General features: G+C 42.9%; 1 protein-coding gene across 4 annotated transcripts in view; it reads right to left on the reverse strand.

Annotated features, from left to right (window-relative positions):
• Positions 1 to 18,823, reverse strand: part of LOC132828331 (transcription factor SOX-13-like) — a 201,683-nt gene that overhangs the window by 19,001 nt on the left and 163,859 nt on the right. For 3 of the 4 annotated variants that reach the window (XM_060845344.1, XM_060845345.1, XM_060845346.1), the window contains 5 exons: positions 17,142 to 17,307; positions 11,207 to 11,245; positions 8,415 to 8,530; positions 4,223 to 4,319; positions 3,814 to 3,981 (listed from right to left, as the gene is read on the reverse strand). In XM_060845344.1, coding sequence (XP_060701327.1) covers positions 3,814 to 3,981; positions 4,223 to 4,319; positions 8,415 to 8,530; positions 11,207 to 11,245; positions 17,142 to 17,307 — 586 coding nt within the window. The remainder of the gene's footprint in view (positions 1 to 3,813; positions 3,982 to 4,222; positions 4,320 to 8,414; positions 8,531 to 11,206; positions 11,246 to 17,141; positions 17,308 to 18,823) is intronic. The other variant, XM_060845347.1, reaches the window with a different exon arrangement.

Raw genomic sequence — 18,823 nt, forward strand, 5'->3', positions numbered from 1 at the left:
ATGGAAAGATTTGGTATCCATGGCACAGGAGGTGTTGTCTCTGCAAAAGGTTACACCTATAGATAAACAAGGTAAGACAAATATCTCCCTTCAAAGCCATGGGTAAAAATGTTCCCACCCATTATATAACGCATGGATTAGATGCTGATGATAACATTTATTGCACTAGTTGATCATTTATAAACACTGCACCTAGTCAGAGCACAAGACCTTCCTTGTAACATGATGCTATATTTATTTAGGGTTAGCCCATTTCTCTGTTATTAAGACTCTTCATCCGAGGCAGAGAGAACGGTATCTGAGTCCCAGTCCAGTACTGTGCATAAATCTCAGACCAACAGTCCTGTACAACACTGTCAGAGGTGCTGTTCCTTCAAGTGAGACATTAAACCAATGAGTCATTAAATGGCTCTGATGAATGTAAAAAATTCCATGGCAATATTTCCAAAGAAAAGCAGTGTTGTTCTCCCTGGCAATTTGGGCAATATTTATTCCTAAACAGCATCACAAACTGGTCAGTAATGTTGCTGGGTTGTGAGATTTTACTGCTCGCTCCTGCCCTTCCTACATTACAAACCTTAAGAGTACTACATTGCCTGTAAAGTCCTTTGGAAAATCCTGAGGTCATGAAAGGCGCTAGATAGATGTAAGTTCTTCCCTTCTTCATTGGGATTAATGCTGAATCTGTCACACCCATCCTCGGGGAGCTAAGAGATGCTGAATTGTCATCTGACTGCATTAACCCTTTTATTATATTATTTGTAAAGAGCTAGGAACCAATTATTATGTGAGCATATATCCTAAGGTGCTGCATTTACTGTTGCATTACTGTCATGTGCCAAAATACAATGTATTAGTCTTTCAGCCACATGGAGAGTTGCAATAATACACTTTATGAAGTTTCAGCATTGTGAGTATGAAATAGTTTTTCCTAACGTATAAGAACCAGATGAAATAGCTATGGAGAAGGAGAGGATTAGGCAAAATGGGAGGATATTTAATTGGGGAAGAGGAAACTATGATGCGATTAGACACGAGTTAGGAAACATGGATTGGGAGCAATTGTTCCATGGTAAAGGCACTATAGACATGTGGAGACTGTTTAAGGAACAGTTGTTGCAAGGGATGAATAAATATGTCCCTCTGAGACAGGCAAGAGGTGGTAAGATAAAGGAACCTTGGATGACGAGAGCGGTGGAGCTTCTCATTAAAAGGAAAAAGGCAGCTTACATAAGGTGGAGGTAGCTAGGGTCAAGCTCAGCTCTAGAGGATTACAGGCAGGCGAGGAAGGAGCTCAAAAATGGTCTGAGGAGAGCAAGGAGGGGGCACAAGAAAGGCTTGGCAGAATGGAGTAGGGAGAACACAGGCATTTTACACTTCTGTGAGGAATAAGAGAATAGTCAAAGAAAGAGTAGGGCCAATCAGGGATAGCATAGGGAATTTGTGTGTGGAGTCTGAGGAGGTAGGGGAAGCCCTAAATGAGTTTTTTGCTTCAGTCTTTACGAAAGAAACAAACTTTGTAGTGAATGAAACCTTTGAAGAGCAAGTGTGCATGCTGAAATGGATAGAGATAGAGGAAGCTGATGTGCTGAAAATTTTGTCAAACATTAAGATTAACAAGTCGCCAGGCCCGGACCAGATTTGTCCTCGGCTGCTTTGGGAAACGAGAAATGCAATCGCTTCGCCACTTGCAAAAATCCTTTCATCCTCGCTCTCCACTGGAGTCGTACCTGAGGACTGGAGAAAGGCAAATGTAATTCCTCTCTTCAAGAAAGGAAATAGGGAAATCCCCGGCAATTACAGACCAGTAAGTCTCATGTCTGTTGTGTGCAAGGTGTTAGAAAGGATTCTGAGGGATAGGATTTGAGACCATCTGGAAGAGCATGGCTTGATTAAATGCTGTCAACACGGCTTTGTGAGGGGCAGATCATGCCTCACAAACCTTATCGAGTTCTTTGAGGATGTGACTAGAAAAAGTTGATGAGGGTCGAGCTGTGGATGTGGTGTATATGGACTTCAGCAAGGCATTTGGTAAGGTTCCCCATGGTAGGCTCTGTCAGAAGTTCAGGAGGAATAGGATTCAGGGGAACATAGCTGTCTGGATACAGAATTGGCTGGCCAACAGAAGACAGTGAGTGGTAGTAGAAGGAAAATATTCTGCCTGGAGGTGAGGGGTTAGCAAGGATGGGTCAGCAAGTTTGCAGATGACACTAAATTTGGAGGTGTCGTTGACAGTATAGAGGGCTGTTGTAGGCTGTAGCGGGACATTAACTGGATGCAGAGATGGGCCGAGAGGTGGCAGATGGACTTCGACCTGGATAAATGCGAGGTGATGCATTTTGGAAGGTCGAATGTGAAAGCTGAGTACAGGATTAAGGATAGGATTCTTGGCAGTGGGGAGGAACAGAGGGATCTTGGGGTGCAGGTACATAGATCCCTTAAAATGGCCACTCAAGTGGACAGGGTTGTTAAGAAAGCATATGGTGTTTTGGCTTTCATTAACAAGGGTATTGAGTTTAAGAGTCATGAGATCTTGTTGCAGCTCTATAAAACTTTGGTTAGACTGCACTTGGAATACTGTGTCCAGTTCTGGTCGCCCTATTATAGGAAAGATGAGGATGCTTTGGAGAGGGTTCAGAGGAGGTTTACCAGGATGCTGCCTGGACTGGAGGCTTATCTTTTGAGGAGAGGTTAACTGAGCTCGGACGTTTTTCATTGGAGAAAAGGAGGAGGAGAGGGGACCTAATTGAGGTATACAAGATAATGAGAGGCATAGATAGAGTCGATAGCCAGAGACTATTTCCCAGGGCAGAAATGGCTAACACGAGGGGTCATAGTTTTAAGCTGGTTGGAGGAAAGTATAGAGGGGATGTCAGAGGCGGGTTCTTTACACAGAGAGTTGAGAGAGCATGGAATGCGTTGCCAGCAGCAGTTGTGGAGGCAAGGTCATTGGGGACATTTAAGAGACTCCAGGACATGCATATGGTCGCAGAAATGTGAGGGTGCATACATGAGGATCAGTGGTCGGCACAACATCGTGGGCTGAAGGGCCTGTTCTGTGCTGTACTGTTCTATGATTTCTATGAAATATCACCAAACAAATCTACATCCAATATCAACTGGAACCCAACCCCTCTGCATCACTACTGAATACAACATCCATTAAGTGATCAGAATCGGAACTGAGAAGATTCTGCTTTTGATCAATTCTGAGCCCCACTGGAAAAGACTACACATTGGAAAGATTAGGATTTCCAATATAGCAGACAGCACAGAAGGCAAGGAAACAGTAAACCTTGTGAACAGCATAGACCAGTTGGACTCATGGTCCAGTATAACCAGTACATTCATTTCCAAGTACAGTTTGGTTCTGATATAACACAATAGTTCCATTCCCATGCGATCTCGTGTTATAAGAAAAAACAGTGCCACCTAAACTAATGGGGCCAGAATCGCGTTACAGCCAATACAGGTAAGGAAAGTTTGTCTTCTATAAATAATGGTCTAAATTCTTCAATCGCGTTGAAGCCAGTTTGTGTTGAAGAAACATGTGTTATAGCAGAACCGCCTGTATTGCTGTTTTTTCTTTCTCTCGATGACTCTTTCAATTCAAGCACGGTGACCTATTCTCAAGGTCCTAAGGAAGCTAAACAGTGTGCTATGCATGATCAACAGGCTCACACAGGGGAGCTCCATTTGACTAATGCCCCCAGAACATAACATATTCTCCAGGTTCAGAGTTTCCTGGGCAAGAAACAATGTCTTCTATACGCTTGTGCCATCTGTACATTTCCCAAACAGGTGCTGTCTTACCCAAGATCTTGCTGATGCTGGAGTTGTGCATATCAGGATAAGTCTGAAGAATCTTCCGTCGCTCATCCTTGGCCCATACCATGAAGGCATTCATTGGTCGCTTGATGTGTTCATGGTTGCTGCCACCTCGGGTTTCGTAGCCTTTTGATCCTGCCAGAGTCAGGTTTCCTGATGCAAACAGATACATTAGTGAATGACTCAGAATACCACAGGGCTTTTATTAACAGCATTGTGACAGGGTGATAAAATCAGTGCATTCTCTCAGAAAGAAACATTAACATGACACACAAATCAAGAAAGCATAAAGAGTGGAATTTAACCTCACACCCATTGCCTGGAGTTAAATCAAAATGGCTACTCACTGCACCTCAGTGATTCCTATTGGAGGAAACACTATTGTGTTACACACCTTCAGAGTCATTGCAGCTGTTAAAATCTTCGTTTCCACTTGCTGCTTTCCCGTCATCTCCTTGTTTCACAAGAGAAGACTCTGTAACTCTCGAATCCTGAAAAGGCAGGACATTTGCAGAGGTTAAAGTTAACAACCTGAGGAATAGTTAACCGTGACGGTAAATTATAACAGGAAGACAGTGACGCACTTATGGACAAAACAAAGAAAATCCATCAACAGCACCACAGTTACGCAGCGGAACCCCTTCAGGCATAAATCTTGTTCAATGCATAACATATTTAAGGTTAGGGAGAGGACACTACTCATTATTAACCTAGCATTTCATTACTTTAACCATTTAGTTTGTAAACAAAAAAAATCTTCAGATTAAAAAATACTTGTGGAAATTTAAGCCCTATATTCTGAAAGGAAATGCACTGAGTTTTTTTAATTTAAGGGATGTGGGCTTTGCTGACAGGGTCAATGTTTATTGGCCAACCATGCTGGTCTTTAACTCAATGACTTACTAAGCTATTTCAGAGGGTTGTTAAGAATCAATCACTTTGCCGTGTATCCGGACTCACACAGAGGCCAGACCAGGTAAAAGGGCAGATTTCCTTCCCTAAAAGGGCATTAACAAACCGGATTGGTTTTTTTACGACAATCAATGATGATTTAGTGGTCACCATCGCTGAATTTAACTTCATGTTCCACATTCTTACGAATATGGTTGAAATTCCACCAACCTCAGTTTAAGCGCTGTGTCCTAATAGCATTAGCCTTGGGCCTCTAATCTAGTGGCATTACCACTGTGCTTGTACCCTATAATGAAAGGAACTGTTCCTTGTCTACAGGAGGCTAGAGGCTTTCATTCTGATACTTATTACATTAGACTAGATTCCCTACAGTGTGGAAACATGCCATTTGGCCCAATAAGTCCACACCCACCCTCCAAAGAGTAACCACACCCAGACCCATTCCTCTACATATACCCCTGACTAATGTACTATGGGCAAATTAGCATGGCCAATTCACCTGACCTGCACATCTTTGGATTGTGGGAGGAAACCCACGCAGACACAGGGAGAATGTGTAAACTCCAAAAAGACAGTCACCCCAGGGTGGGTATAATGTGTGTATAAGCACAGTGTCTTTACATTTTCCTGCATTTTTAAATTATGAACTGAAATGGGAAAAGAACTGTTTTAAAGCTAAGGGCTACTGCACATTTTTGAAAGTAAGTAACCTGGTGCTCAGTGAAGTTACTGTTTACACAGCTGCTGGCTCCAAGAGGAATAGGGAAAGGTGCACATGAGCTGGAACCAAGAATGTGTACAAATGGAAGCCTGCTAGCAACAAGTAACTGACTGATCTGTGAGCTACTGACAAGTTACTGAAGCCAAAGGCCTGCTGCCTGCCAACAGTGATGTGATTGGCTCACAGCATGGGCCTAGGAACAAGACAGGGCAAAGCTGTTAGATTTCCACCAGCTTAGGGGCTTGTTGTCCTTTGCCGTAAAAGCCAATTTAAACCTGAAGACAACCAGTTTAATTTGCCTTCAGCAGTTGCTAAAAGCGATCAGTGATTGTTTGTAAGCGCAAACCAGCCACACTGTGCCTTGTGCCAAACCAGGGAAAGCATCTGGTGAGGGAAGATTGATAAGCAGTGTTCTGATACAGTGGCACAAGTCATTGCACAGGAACGTCCCTGTGAACAGGGACCAGTTAACACTTTCCCAGTTTTAACCTCTACCAATAACACCCAGATCTTTGTGTGTGTGTGTGTTTGCAGGCTGTGTGTGTGTGCATGCATAATTATTTATCTGTAGCTGGAATCGATTTGTTTGCAATATATAAGAATTATTGTTAAGTACAAAACCTAGACCATGCTCTTTGTCGACCTGGGTTGAAAGGACAAGTGAATTGGGAAACTTTGCATATTTTTTAAAATCTTTAACTTCTGTGACAACTCTGAACGTACACGTAGGCTAGATCAAGTAAAAATATCAGATGTATAGATATATATAAATAGCGAGGCTCAATCTCCAGTGATCTATCCCAGGAAATGACGACACAGTATCACACTGCAAGGGAGAGGCACTGAGTCCCAGGGGTCAGAGAACACGATACGCCCAGGGTGAGAGAAGGCTGAGCATTCAGGAGTAAGGGTCTAGAGAGGGAGAGCCTAGCTAGGTGGAGACCCAGAAGCCGGAGGTATAGTGATAATATTTACTGGAACAGGAACCTAGAGGCAAATTGTCTGGTGACATGAGTTCAAATCTTAGCAGAGCAGTTTGGTAAATTCAGGATGCGCGTGTCTCTAACTAGGCTAGTATTTATTACCCATTTCTAATTGCGCAGAGGGCAGAATCAACCACACTGCTGTGGGTCAGGAGTTAAATATAGGCCAGCCCAGGCAAAGATGGCAGATTCTTTCCCTAAAAGACATGAGTGAACCAGGTGAGTTTTTCTAACAATGACCATGAACATCATTACATTTTTAATTCCAGATGTTTCTTGAATTCAAATTCCACATCTGCCAGTATAGTATTTAAACATGGTCCACATGACATCTGGATTAATAGATTAGACTACTTACAGTGTGGAAACAGGCCCTTTGGCCCAACAAGTCCACACCGACCCACCGAAGCGCAACCCACCCATACATTTACCCCTTTTCTAACACCACGGGCAATTTAGCATGGCCAATTCACCTGACCTGCACATCTTTGGACTGTGGGAGGAAACCGGAGCACCTGGAGGAAACCCACGCAGACACGGGGAGAATGTGCAAACTCCACACAGTCAGTCGCCTGAGTCAGGAATTGAACCTGGATCTCTGGTGCTGTGAGGCAGCAGTGCTAACCATTGTGCCATCGTGCCGCCCACACATAGTCTAGCGATAATACCACTCGGCCACTGCCTCCTCTTAGTTTTATAAATCTGGCATTGAAACCACATCGTGGGGTTGGGTGACCATAAATCTATCAGCAATTCTTCACTAATCTTCCTATAGGACAGGAAATCTGCTATGCCTGTTTGGGCTACATGTAACTCCAGACCCATAGCTATGTGATCGATCCGTAACTGCCCTCTGAAATGCGAACCACAAGGGCAATTAGGGATAGGCAGCAAATGCTGACCTCGCCAGTGACAACCACATTCCATGAAAGAATCAAATCAATGCAGAACACAGTCCACAGAAACCTGCAGCCAGGTGAGTAGAACAACGTGGATCAAGATAGCAAAGCCAAGGTTACAGGGGACACCCAGCTACGGAGCAGACTCTGAACAAGCACCAAAGAAAGCAGGCTTCCATCCTTGTGTCATCAACAGCGAGCAATCCATCTGCTGGTGGAACCACCATCTATGCCTTTGTTAGTTCTCGGCTCAATGACACCAGCGATGGTCCTAAACCTAACCTTCGGAGGTCATCCAAACTCTGCAGCCTGTATCCTAACTTGCATGAACCCCATTCACCCATCACCACAACGGGCTGACCAATATGGTCAGATTGGGAACCAATGTCTAAGTTTTAAAATGCTCCCTGATCACTCTTCCTCATCTCGAACAGTCCCAGAATGACCCCTACTCCCTCAACTCCGGCCTCTCAAGTTTCCCCAGTTTTAACTGGTCAACTTTTAGCAATCACCTCTTTGGCTTGCTGGGTCCCAAATCTCTCGGCCTCTTTCTTGCTCACCTCCACTAATATATGCATTACAAATATTGGATGGAATATAATACCCTCCCCTAAGTTTGGTGGTGGTGGAGGGTGAGCTGAAGGGTGTAGGGTCAAGAACTTGCTATTTCGCTTGCCTTGGACCACTGAATCTTGCAAGTGGACTTTGCTCCATTCTTGATCAAGTTCATGACAGGAAGCCTCATAAATGTTCTTCCCACCCCATTGCCAAGTGAGGAATTCAAATAAATGCCGTTATCAACTCGTAACTGCCCTTGGAAATTGCCCCAGGAAGTCACTCAGTTCAAGGGTTCGTGGAGATGGGCAACAGTTCTGGTCTCCTGCTTTAGGAAAGATGTTGTGAAACTTGAAAGGGTTCAGAAAAGATTTACAAGGATGTTGCCAGGGTTGGAGGATTTGAGCTATAGGGAGAGGTTGAACAGGTTAGGGCTGACTCTATAACTCAATGAGTTTCACTACTTGGGTGAAGAGGCAAGAGATGTGAACACACAAACTTCACTCTAACACTGACCTTGTCTTTCCTGCTATTATTTACAGCCGGACCATCCACAGCCCGACTCTTCCCAAGAAAGATCTGCTTTGGACTCTGCATGACCTTCCCGATGGTGTCCTGCTCAATGGTATAACCTAGAGAACACAAGACAAAACAAATACTGAACTGGGGGCAATTCATGGCCAGATGTTTCATTCTGCCAACATATAAAGGTAAACATTGTAAAACTGGGGACAAAGAGCCTCACTCCTCAACAACAGCTTCAGAGGCAGAGGTTTCTGGATGTCAAGTGAAAGATTGGGTTTCAGTTGAGGTGGATGGAGGGATGTACCTGGTGAAGAAATACTCCTGAGTATTACTCAGTGGGACATGCAGGAAAGTGGAAGTATGTGGATGGTTGTGAGGAACAAGACCAGGTTCAGTCAGGGAACTCTCCTGCATGTTCTCATGTGGCAAAAATGAGCAATATGCCAGTGAACTTTCTCAACTCCTGTGGATCTACAGAAGTTGGAAGCAGGCCTTCAGAAAGGGACATCGGGAATGTTGACAGAAACTAAGGGAAAGCAATGACCTAGTGGTATCATTGCTGGACTGTTAACCCCAGAGATCCAGTTAATGTTCTGGGGACCCAGATTTGAATCCTGCCAAGGCAGATGGGAGAATTTGAATTCAACAACATCTGTGATCAAGAGTCTAATGATGACCGTGAATCCATTGTCAATTGTCGGGAAAAACTGATTCACTCATGTCCTTTAGGGAAGGAATCTGCCATCCTTACCTGGTCTGGCTCACTTGTGACTCCACACCCACAGCAATGTGGTTGACTTTTAAATGCCCTCTGGGTAATTAGGAATGGGCAATGAATGTTGACCTAGCCAAATATGTCCACATCCCATGAATAATTTTTTTAAAAATTGTAAGTGGCAAGAGAAAGCCTGCTGGGATTTGGTCACGCACTCTCCATTTTACTGAACTTGCGGCCTGGAATTATCATCGAGAGATGGGTGTTCAAATCGCCCCATGGCAGTTTGAGAATCTGAATAAAGTTACAACAAAATATCTACAAGTTAGTACTGATAAATGTGATCACAAACCCATTGGACTGTTGTGAAAGTCCAATTGTTCACGAATGTCTTTTAGAGTGTGATGGCAACCAACAGGGTTGATATGTGACCATATCTTCATACTGGCTGACTATTAACTGCATCCAAATCTCAACATTGAGTTGCGTCAACTTTACTATCACTGACCCATGAAGGCAATCACTCAACTAGTTCCTCAGTGCAGGTCGGGGGAAATAAATTTTGACTTTGCCAGTGAAACTACACATTCCAAGAATGACTGTTTTCAAAAAAGGGATAAAATTGAAAATATCACAATAACTTAGAATGCCATGAAATAACAAACAGTTTTCATCATCAGTATCAGTAATAAACATCAATAAAGATATGTCTCATCAATCATGAGGATAGATGAATGATCAACATTCTTTCTCTAGGGTGGGAAAGGCATAGGTTGAAGGTGAGAGGGAAAAGATTTAAAAGGGACTTAAGGAGCAATCTTTCATGCAGATTGTGGTGCTGTATGGAATAGGCTACCAGAAGGAGTGGTGGAGGCTGGTACATTTACACCATTTAAAAGGCATTTGGGCCAAGTGTTGGCAAATGGGACTAGATTATTTTCGGATATCTGGTCGGCATGGATGAGTTGGATCAAAGGGTCTGTTTCCGTGCTGTACATCTCTATGATTTTATGATTCTAATTATTTAAGTAAACTTTTACAATGAATCTTTCAGTAAAGGTAAGGCAAATTGCAGAATGAGCTGAGGGGGCAGAAGGGGCTAAAAATCTAAGGAAGAATTTTGAAAGAATACATTAGGAGAGTCATACAGCACAGAAACAGACCCTTCGCTCCAATCCATCCATGCAGACCAAGTTTCCCAAATTAAAACTAGCCCCATTTGACCCATATCCCTCTAAACCCTGTCCAAATGCCTTTTAAAGGTTCTAACTGGATCTGCATCTACCACTTCCTCTGGCAGTTCATTCCACATACAAACCACCCTCTGTGTGAAAAGTTGCTCCTAAAATCCCTTTTAAAATATTTCTCTACTCATCTTAAAATTGCACTCTCTAGTTTTGATCTCCCCCACCTTAGGGAAAGTACCTTTGCTATTCTCCTTATCTATGCCCTTCATGGTTTCATAAACCTCTAAGGTTACCCCCTCAATGCCCTACGCTCTTCGCTCCCTCTGCCAATCTGCTCAAATTCTGTACCAACTTCTTCCTTCTCCTGAGTGAAGACAGGTGTCAAGTGTTCATTTAAAACTCCTTGGGTTTATGTGCCATCAGGGCTTGAGGGGTCTGGAAGAATTAACAAGGAAGATTGCTTTCATCATCGCCCTACTCTGATGAAGCCTCACACTGTGAAGGAACACCCGGATCTCAAAAGATCCTCCTCAGAGCAGCTGAAGCAATGCCCATTACAGTAGGACTGTAATGAGTTGTACTGAGTTGCTAACATGTTCAAGACAACAGCCTCTTCTTGTTTCACAAACTTTCCTCCACCACATGAGTAGGGCCTTACTCTAAAGCACCAGTAAAGCAAAGCTACCCTACTGGAGCCTCCTGCACCACAGCAGTCAGGATCGCTGACAGCACACAGTTTGAACAGGACAGGAGATATTTGTCTGCTGCTGGAGGAGCTTGCTACGTTTCTAATATATCAACAGGATAAGCAACAATATAAAATACTCTATCCAATTGGCTTTAAAAGCAAGGTTAAAACGTAAAAATGAACAGTTACTGACCCCAGTGATTCCTCCAGAAAACGTCTTTACTTATCATTTCTATTGAAGAAAGGCAGTTGAAAAGGAGAGTTAGTACCCTATGAAACACAGAGATCTGACCTCATCCCCACCAACATATCATCGCCTCAGTCAGGTACACAGACACAGCTACCCATTGCTAAGTGCTGGTCAGTTGTAGACACATCTGCCTTTAGCATGGTTGAAGGTAGCTATATGGGTTAGATAATTGGTGCAATGATTCAGAAACAGAATGGTTATGAACAGTTTTTTTCAAAACAGCTGATGTTTTTATCATACGCATCAAAAGCTTTCTGTGGGAGGAATGTTCCCCCTATGCACAATGATAAAAGGACTGGTTTACCCATTTAAATTACAAGCAGCGCATTGAGAAAATCACCTCTCCTTCTATTAGTGACCATTTCAAAGTGCACAGAGCAAATGGGATGCGGATCAATGATGGTAAGCCCCTACACCCAGACTGTTAAGTCTCCGATATGCCAATGCATGCTGTCTGCCATGAGAAAACAAAGTTTGGAAGGCCATTTCAGGGGACAATTAAGAGTCACCCAAAGACGGATAAGAGGAATGAATGAACCTGATGGATTTTTGCAACAATTGATAACAGTGCTCATGGTTGCCATTACTGAGACTAGACTAGTCTTGGAATTCCGGATTTTCTTGAGTTTAAATTCTATCAGATGTCTTGGTGGGATTTATGCTCCAAGAGCTTTACTCTCAGCCTCTGTATTTCTAGTCTAGTGACACCAGAATATCATCTCTGGTTGTTTGAAAGCTACTGTGTTTCCCTGGTTGGTTGTATATTTTATATGTTTCAGAGCAATGCAGAGATAGAGATATTTCTAATTGTGCAACAGATTTATCATAGAGTCCCTACAGTGTGCAAACAGGCCCTTCGGCCCAACAAGTTCACACCGACCTTCCGAAGATTAATCCACCCAGACCCATTCCCCTACTCTATTATGCTACACTTACCCCTGATGAATGCACCTAACCTCACACATCCCTGAACACTATGGGCAATTTATCACGAAAATGTGCCCGAAATGTCGAATCTCCTGCTCCTTGGATGCTGCCTGACCTGCTGCGCTTTTCCAGCAACACATTTTCAGCTCTGATCTCCAGCATCTGCAGACCTCACTTTCTCCTTGGGCAATTTAGCATGGCCAATTCACCTAACCTGCACATCTTTGGATTGTGGGAGGAACCAGTGAGCCACTGGGCAACCTTTATTTAAAGTGTTTGAAATGTCTCAAAATACCTGTACTCATGTTTATCCTTGCTTTGGCTTCTTGTAGCAGCTTTTGGGCTGGTTGTTTAGTTTAGCCACATGAGCACCCAGGCTGAACTAACCAAGCAGCGTGAGCATAGATCAAATACAACATAAATGAAAGGCTGAACTGTATTTAGAGGTTATGTGGGAATTCACCAGAGAGCAGATGAGATAGCCGGGAATGCAAATGAATTTCGAGGGTTGGTGTGGATTTGTTGGGCTGAATGGCCTGCTTCCGCACTGTAGAGAATTTAATCTAATATCCCAATGATTGAGATAAAGAAATTCCTTTGTGAATGGACGGCACGGTGGCTCAGTGGTTAGCATTGCTGCCTCACAACACCAGGGTCCCAGGTTTGATTCTAGCCTTGGGTGACTAGGTGACTCCCTGGGTGGAGTTTGCATATTCTCCCTGTGTCTGCGTGGGTTTCCTCCCATAGTCCAAAGATGTGCAGGTCAGGTGAATTGGCCATGCTAAATTGCTCAGTGCTAGGTGCATTAGTCAGAGGGAAATGGGTTTGGGTGGGTTACTCTTCAGAGAGTTGGTGTGGACTGGTTGGGCTGAAGGGCCTGTTTCCACACTGTAGGGAATCTAATCAAATAGAAGTTGACCAGGGGGTGATTCATTAAAATGGTAAGAGCCTTTAGATTTTGGTTAGATAATAAAACAGGACTTTCAAGAAATGGTAAAAATGAGATTTTTGTCATTCCAAAAGGAAAAGAAGAAGACCTGGACTGGGATCATGAAGGAGTTGGAGATCCTGTGAATGAGGGTATGTGAACTAAAAGACACTTATCGGTAAAGCGTCTCAGTATATGCGAATGAGGGATTTCCCATGTTATCTTGATGGAGTTCAGTGAAAATTAGTGACAAATTATCTATCAAGTCAAACCTTTTGAAACTGCCATGTATAAAACTAACCCTCACTGTACTGTACTCACATTTCTGTCCTGGGTCTATTGCGATATTCCAGTAAAGTTCAGTGCACAAGGAGTGGCATCTCCTTTTCCATTTATATACTCTAAGTGTTTCACAGTGTGGATAATGTACAAAAGGAGGATAATCTGCCCATCATGCTTGTATCAGCTTGCTGGAAGTGCATCATTACTGAGTGCCAATCCTCTACTTTCTCCCCATTTCCTTTATAATTTCTGGACTTAACACGAAGTTCTCTGTTTCGTTTCCCCTGCCAACTTTTCATGTTGCTTTCAGCAGAGCTGGCCTATTTTCTGCCTTTAGCATCTTCTCTGGCTGGCTCTCTCTCTTCCTCTACCATGTTCCCTTTGCCCTTTGCTATGAGACATTGGTGATCTTTAACCTTCCCCTAGACCCCTTCCTTCCTAATCCCCACATTTTATTACAGCATAAAAACCCATCACCTTTCCAACTCTCTCTTCAGTTCTGAAGAAGGGTCATATTGGACCTGAAATGTTAACTGTTTCTCTCTCCACAAATGCAATTGGACCTAGTGAGTCATTCCAGTATTTTCAGTTTTACTGCAGTTTAAAGTTGCAACTTCACACAGGAAAGCAATATCATTGGTGTAAACACATCTCAAAAGATGTTTTCCAAAGCCAACGTTTTGAACAAGCCATTAGAATGTGTGCAGTTTACAGGACCATTTTATAATGGAATCCTTGGTATGAATCAAATTGGATGATCAAGTTTGTCCAAAAGACTGTCCTTCTGAAAGGTTACACTCAGCAGATGATGCAACTTTCTCATGCTCTCTCCTCATTCTTTTTTGTTGCAGAAGATATAATTTGAACAATCGATTGTGCAGGTATTTGAAACATGTTTTGTTTAAATCAAATCATTGGAGCAATTTCTATCCTGTTTGGATCAAAGAGCTTTTAAGAACAACTAAGTGTTTTGAAGGAACAAGTGGATTGTTTGGAGATATTTCAGATCGGATGGAAGAGCAGGGAATGTCAAAGGTTAGAAGTTGGCCAAAGGCAAATTTGATAAAGGATAGGAACTGCCTGACGTTGGTTAGACATTTGACTGTGGTGGGATATTGGTTCTACAAGCCGTGACAGTCATCCTTTTATTATCCACTGTGGCTCAGTTGTTAGCACTGCTATCTCACGGCACCATGGGCCCGGGTTCAATTGCAGCCTCAGGTGACTGTCTGTTTGGAATATGCACATTCTCCCAGTATCCTCGTGGGATTCCTCCCTCTAGTCCAAAAGATATGCAGTTTAGGTGGATTGGCCATGCTAAATTGCCTCATAGTGTCAATAGACAATACACAATAGACAATAGGTGCAGGAGTAGGCCATTCAGCCCTTCGAGCCTGCACCGCCATTCAATATGATCATGGCTGATCATTCCTAATTAGTATCCTCTTCCTGCCTTATCTCCATAATTCTTGATTCCATTATCTTTGAGAGCTCTATCCAACTCTTTCTTAAATGAATCCAGAGACTGGGCCTCCACTGCCCTCTGGGGCAGAGCATTCCACACAGCCACCACTCCCTGGGTGAAGAAGTTTCTCCTCATCTCTGTCCTAAATGGTCTACCCCATATTTTTAAGCTGTGTCCTCTGGTTCGGCACTCACCCATCAGCGGAAACATGTTTCCTGCTGCCAGAGTGTCCAATCCTTTCATAATCTTATATGTCTCAATCAGATCCCCTCTCAGTCTTCTAAACTCAAAGGTATACAAGCCCAGTCGCTTCAGACTTTCAGTGTAAGGTAATCCCGCCATTCCAGGAATTGACCTCATGAACCTACGCTGCACTCCCTCAATAGCCAGAATGTCTTTCCTCAAATTTGGAGACCAGAACTGCACACAGTACTCCAGGTGTGGTCTCACCAGAGCCCCGTACAGCTGTAGAAGCACCTCTTTGCTTCTATATTCAACTCCTCTTGTTATGAAGGCCAGCATGCTATTAGCCTTCTTCACTGCCTGCTGCACCTGCATGCTTGCCTTCATTGACTGGTGTACAAGAACACCCAGATCTCTCTGTACTGCCCCTTTACCTAAATTGATTCCATTTAGGTAGTAATCTGCCTTCCTGTTCTTGCCACCAAAGTGGATAACCATACATTTATCCACATTAAACTGCATCTGCCATGCATCTGCCCACTCACCTAACTTGTCCAGGTCACCCTGTAATCTCCTAACATCCTCATCACATTTCACCCTGCCACCCAGCTTTGTATCATCAGCAAATTTGCTAATGTTATTGCTGATACCATCTTCTATATTATTAACATATATTGTAAAATGCTGCGGTCCCAGCACGGATCTCTGCGGTACCCCACTGGTCACTGCCTGCCATTCCGAAATGGAGCCATTTATCACTACCCTTTGTTTCCTATCAGCCAACCAATTTTCAATCCAATCTAGTACTTTGTCCCCAATACCATACGCCCTAATTTTACTCACTAACCTCTTATGTGGGACTTTATTAAAAGCTTTCTGAAAGTACACGTACACTACATCTACTGGATCTCCCTCATTCATCTTCAGAGTTACATCCTCAAAAAATTCAACAAGATTAGTCAAGCATGATTTCCCCTTCATAAATCCATGCTGACACTGACCTATCCTGTTACTACCATCCAGATGTGCCATAATTTCATCCTTTATAATAGACTCCAGCATCTTTCCCACCACTGAGGTCAGACTAACTGGTCTATAATTTCCTGTTTTCTCTCTCCCACCTTTCTTAAAAAGTGGTATAACATTAGCCACCCTCCAATCCTCAGGAACCGACCCCGAATCTATCGAACTCTGGAAAATAATCACCGACACATCCACGATTTCCCGAGCCACCTCCTTCAGTACCCTGGGATGTAGACCATCAGGCCCTGGAGACTTATCAACCTTCAGACCTAACAGTCTCTCCAACACCAAATCCTGGCAAATATAGATTCCCTTAAGTTCAGGTCCTTCAGCCACTGTTACCTCTGGGAGATTGCTTGTGTCTTCCGCAGTGAACACAGATCTGAAATACCCATTTAATTCTTCTGCCATTTCTTTGTTCCCTGTAATATATTCCCCTGTTTCTGTCTCCAAGGGCCCAATTTTAGTCCTAACCATTTTTTTGCCTTGCACATAGTAAAAGCTTTTTTAAGTATCTTACTTTATATTATTGGCCAGTTTACCTTCGTACCTCATTTTTCCTCTGCGTATTTCCTTCTTAGTAATCCTCTGTTGCTCTTTAAAAGCTTCCCAGTCCTCAGTTTTCCCACTTATCTTTGCTATGTTATACTTTTTCTCTTTTAACTTTATATGTTTCTTAACTTCCCTCATCAGCCACGGCCGCCCATGCCTCCTCCGAGGATCTTTCTTCCTTTTAGGAATGAACTGATCCTGCAACTTCTGCATGTCCAATGATGTGTCAGCGGGGTGGATTTGCCCTGATGATTGCGGGGATAGGGTGAGTCTGGGTGGGATGCTCTTTGGAGGTCGATGCAGATTCATTGGGCTGAATGGCCTCTTTTTGCACTTGTCGTGAGTTAGCGTAATGGAGGTCAACAGGCCTTTTGACCATACCATCAAGAGACAAAGCTTCTGGCTGAATGTTCCTCATTAGTCAGCAATGGATAGGAGCAATTTGCTTTCCGGGCAGCACCAATGAGCAACCATCAACAGGAGCCGAACCATGAAGAGCTGTGTAAGTCTGCCCTTACCTCTAGTTAACAAGGAGGTTGGTGTGCTGGATTGTAACTCTGCTGGGATCACAAAGCTTGATGGGGAGGGTCCTCTTCTGAGTTTAGCCTGTGGAGGTGAGGGGGATTTTGACATGTCTGTACCTTTAGTTTTCGACGTCAAATTCAATGGCTGAGAAGCCTCCTCCTTAAAAAAAGGGAGAGAGAATTAAGTGCGAATTTCCAACAAAGCCACAAGCTTTCGCATAAACATTCTAGAGATGGAGAATGTCAAAGATGACAATAAAAACATCTTAATAAATTAAGGATAATCTCTCTGAAGTTGAGAATCTCTCTCTAATCAGCAAATTCTACTCCACCTTTCCTTGATTAAAGTCACCCTATCAATGATCTTCATATTTAAAATCGATGATTATTAGTAACCAGACTACAACAACAGGCCAACTGTATAGAACATTTGGGAAGCAGTTGGTAAGTAGATCCACAGACAGTGGAGGGGAATGGAGTGCATTAGCATTCAAAATATTACTTTGGACATTTGTGGGGACTCTGGGAATAGGGGAGTTTGATTTTCAGTGAATTGCCCCAGTTAGTGGTAATTGAAACATTCTTAGCTTACCAAACTCCCTGGGTAATGTGAAAAAGCTGCAAAATTTGAAAAGATTCCTTTTGTCTGTAGTGAAGAGGTCCCTGCATATCACTTGTATTCAGTATAAATGAGTGACAATAGGAATGATTATCCTGAATCATTTGTTACTGTAGCTACTAGCACACGCTAGATTGTTCAGCAAGTGCTGCCCGATCACAGGATTCCATTTTGTTTTTCTTGAACTGGAATTGTGAGCGAGGAAGTAGGTAACCACTTCCATACTTGAAAATCATTGGGTAGAAATCATGAATCAAAACAAAACCGCAGATTAAACCATGAATTAACATAAGTAACAATTACAATGCAACCTTGTGTTTCTAATCAAATGTCTAGAGACCAAAGTAATTTACTCACATGGAGATAGTTCCCATGATGTTTTAATTAGGGCTTCATGAAAACAACATTGCTAGAGGCAGTGATCTAATGTGAAGAATTCTTTTCAACAACAAAAGAACACAAAGTCCACTGTACACATCAGCAGTGGGAAATATTACTTCAATTGTATATGAACAGTTGTGACTGTTATTTTGAAAAAACTGCTCAGACATTCTAATGCAGCATTGACCCACAAAGTAAAGACAATGAAGATTTATTTTAATTTATAGTCTAGAATTACTACTGGAGATGGGAATTCTGGTCAGACTGACAGAAGAGCCTCCTACGCTTCCTGAATCTTTCCGATTTATGTGAACACTGCTCTAATTTAGCACTTCATCCAAGGCATGGAGCAAGGAATCTTAACTTCACCCTATTATACAGAAACGAGGATGCGGAGTAGGAATCTATGGAGATGTGACTAGATTCACACCTTTGTAGTGAACGGGGAGTTAATATTAACAAAAACAGAAATTGCTGGGAAAACTCAGCAGATCTGACAGCACCTTTGGACAGAAAGCAGAGTTAACTCAGTGACCCTTTTTGAGACCTGTTGAGTTTTTCCAGAAACTTCTGTTTTTGTTTCTGATTTCCAGCATCCACAGTTCTTTCAGGTTTTTTAGGAAGTTAACAACAATTGCTTGAAAAGCCTATCACTTGATGAAGGAGCGTCGCTCCG

This window comes from Hemiscyllium ocellatum, chromosome 26, assembly GCF_020745735.1.
Source record: "Hemiscyllium ocellatum isolate sHemOce1 chromosome 26, sHemOce1.pat.X.cur, whole genome shotgun sequence".
Taxonomy (NCBI): Eukaryota; Metazoa; Chordata; class Chondrichthyes; order Orectolobiformes; family Hemiscylliidae; genus Hemiscyllium; species Hemiscyllium ocellatum.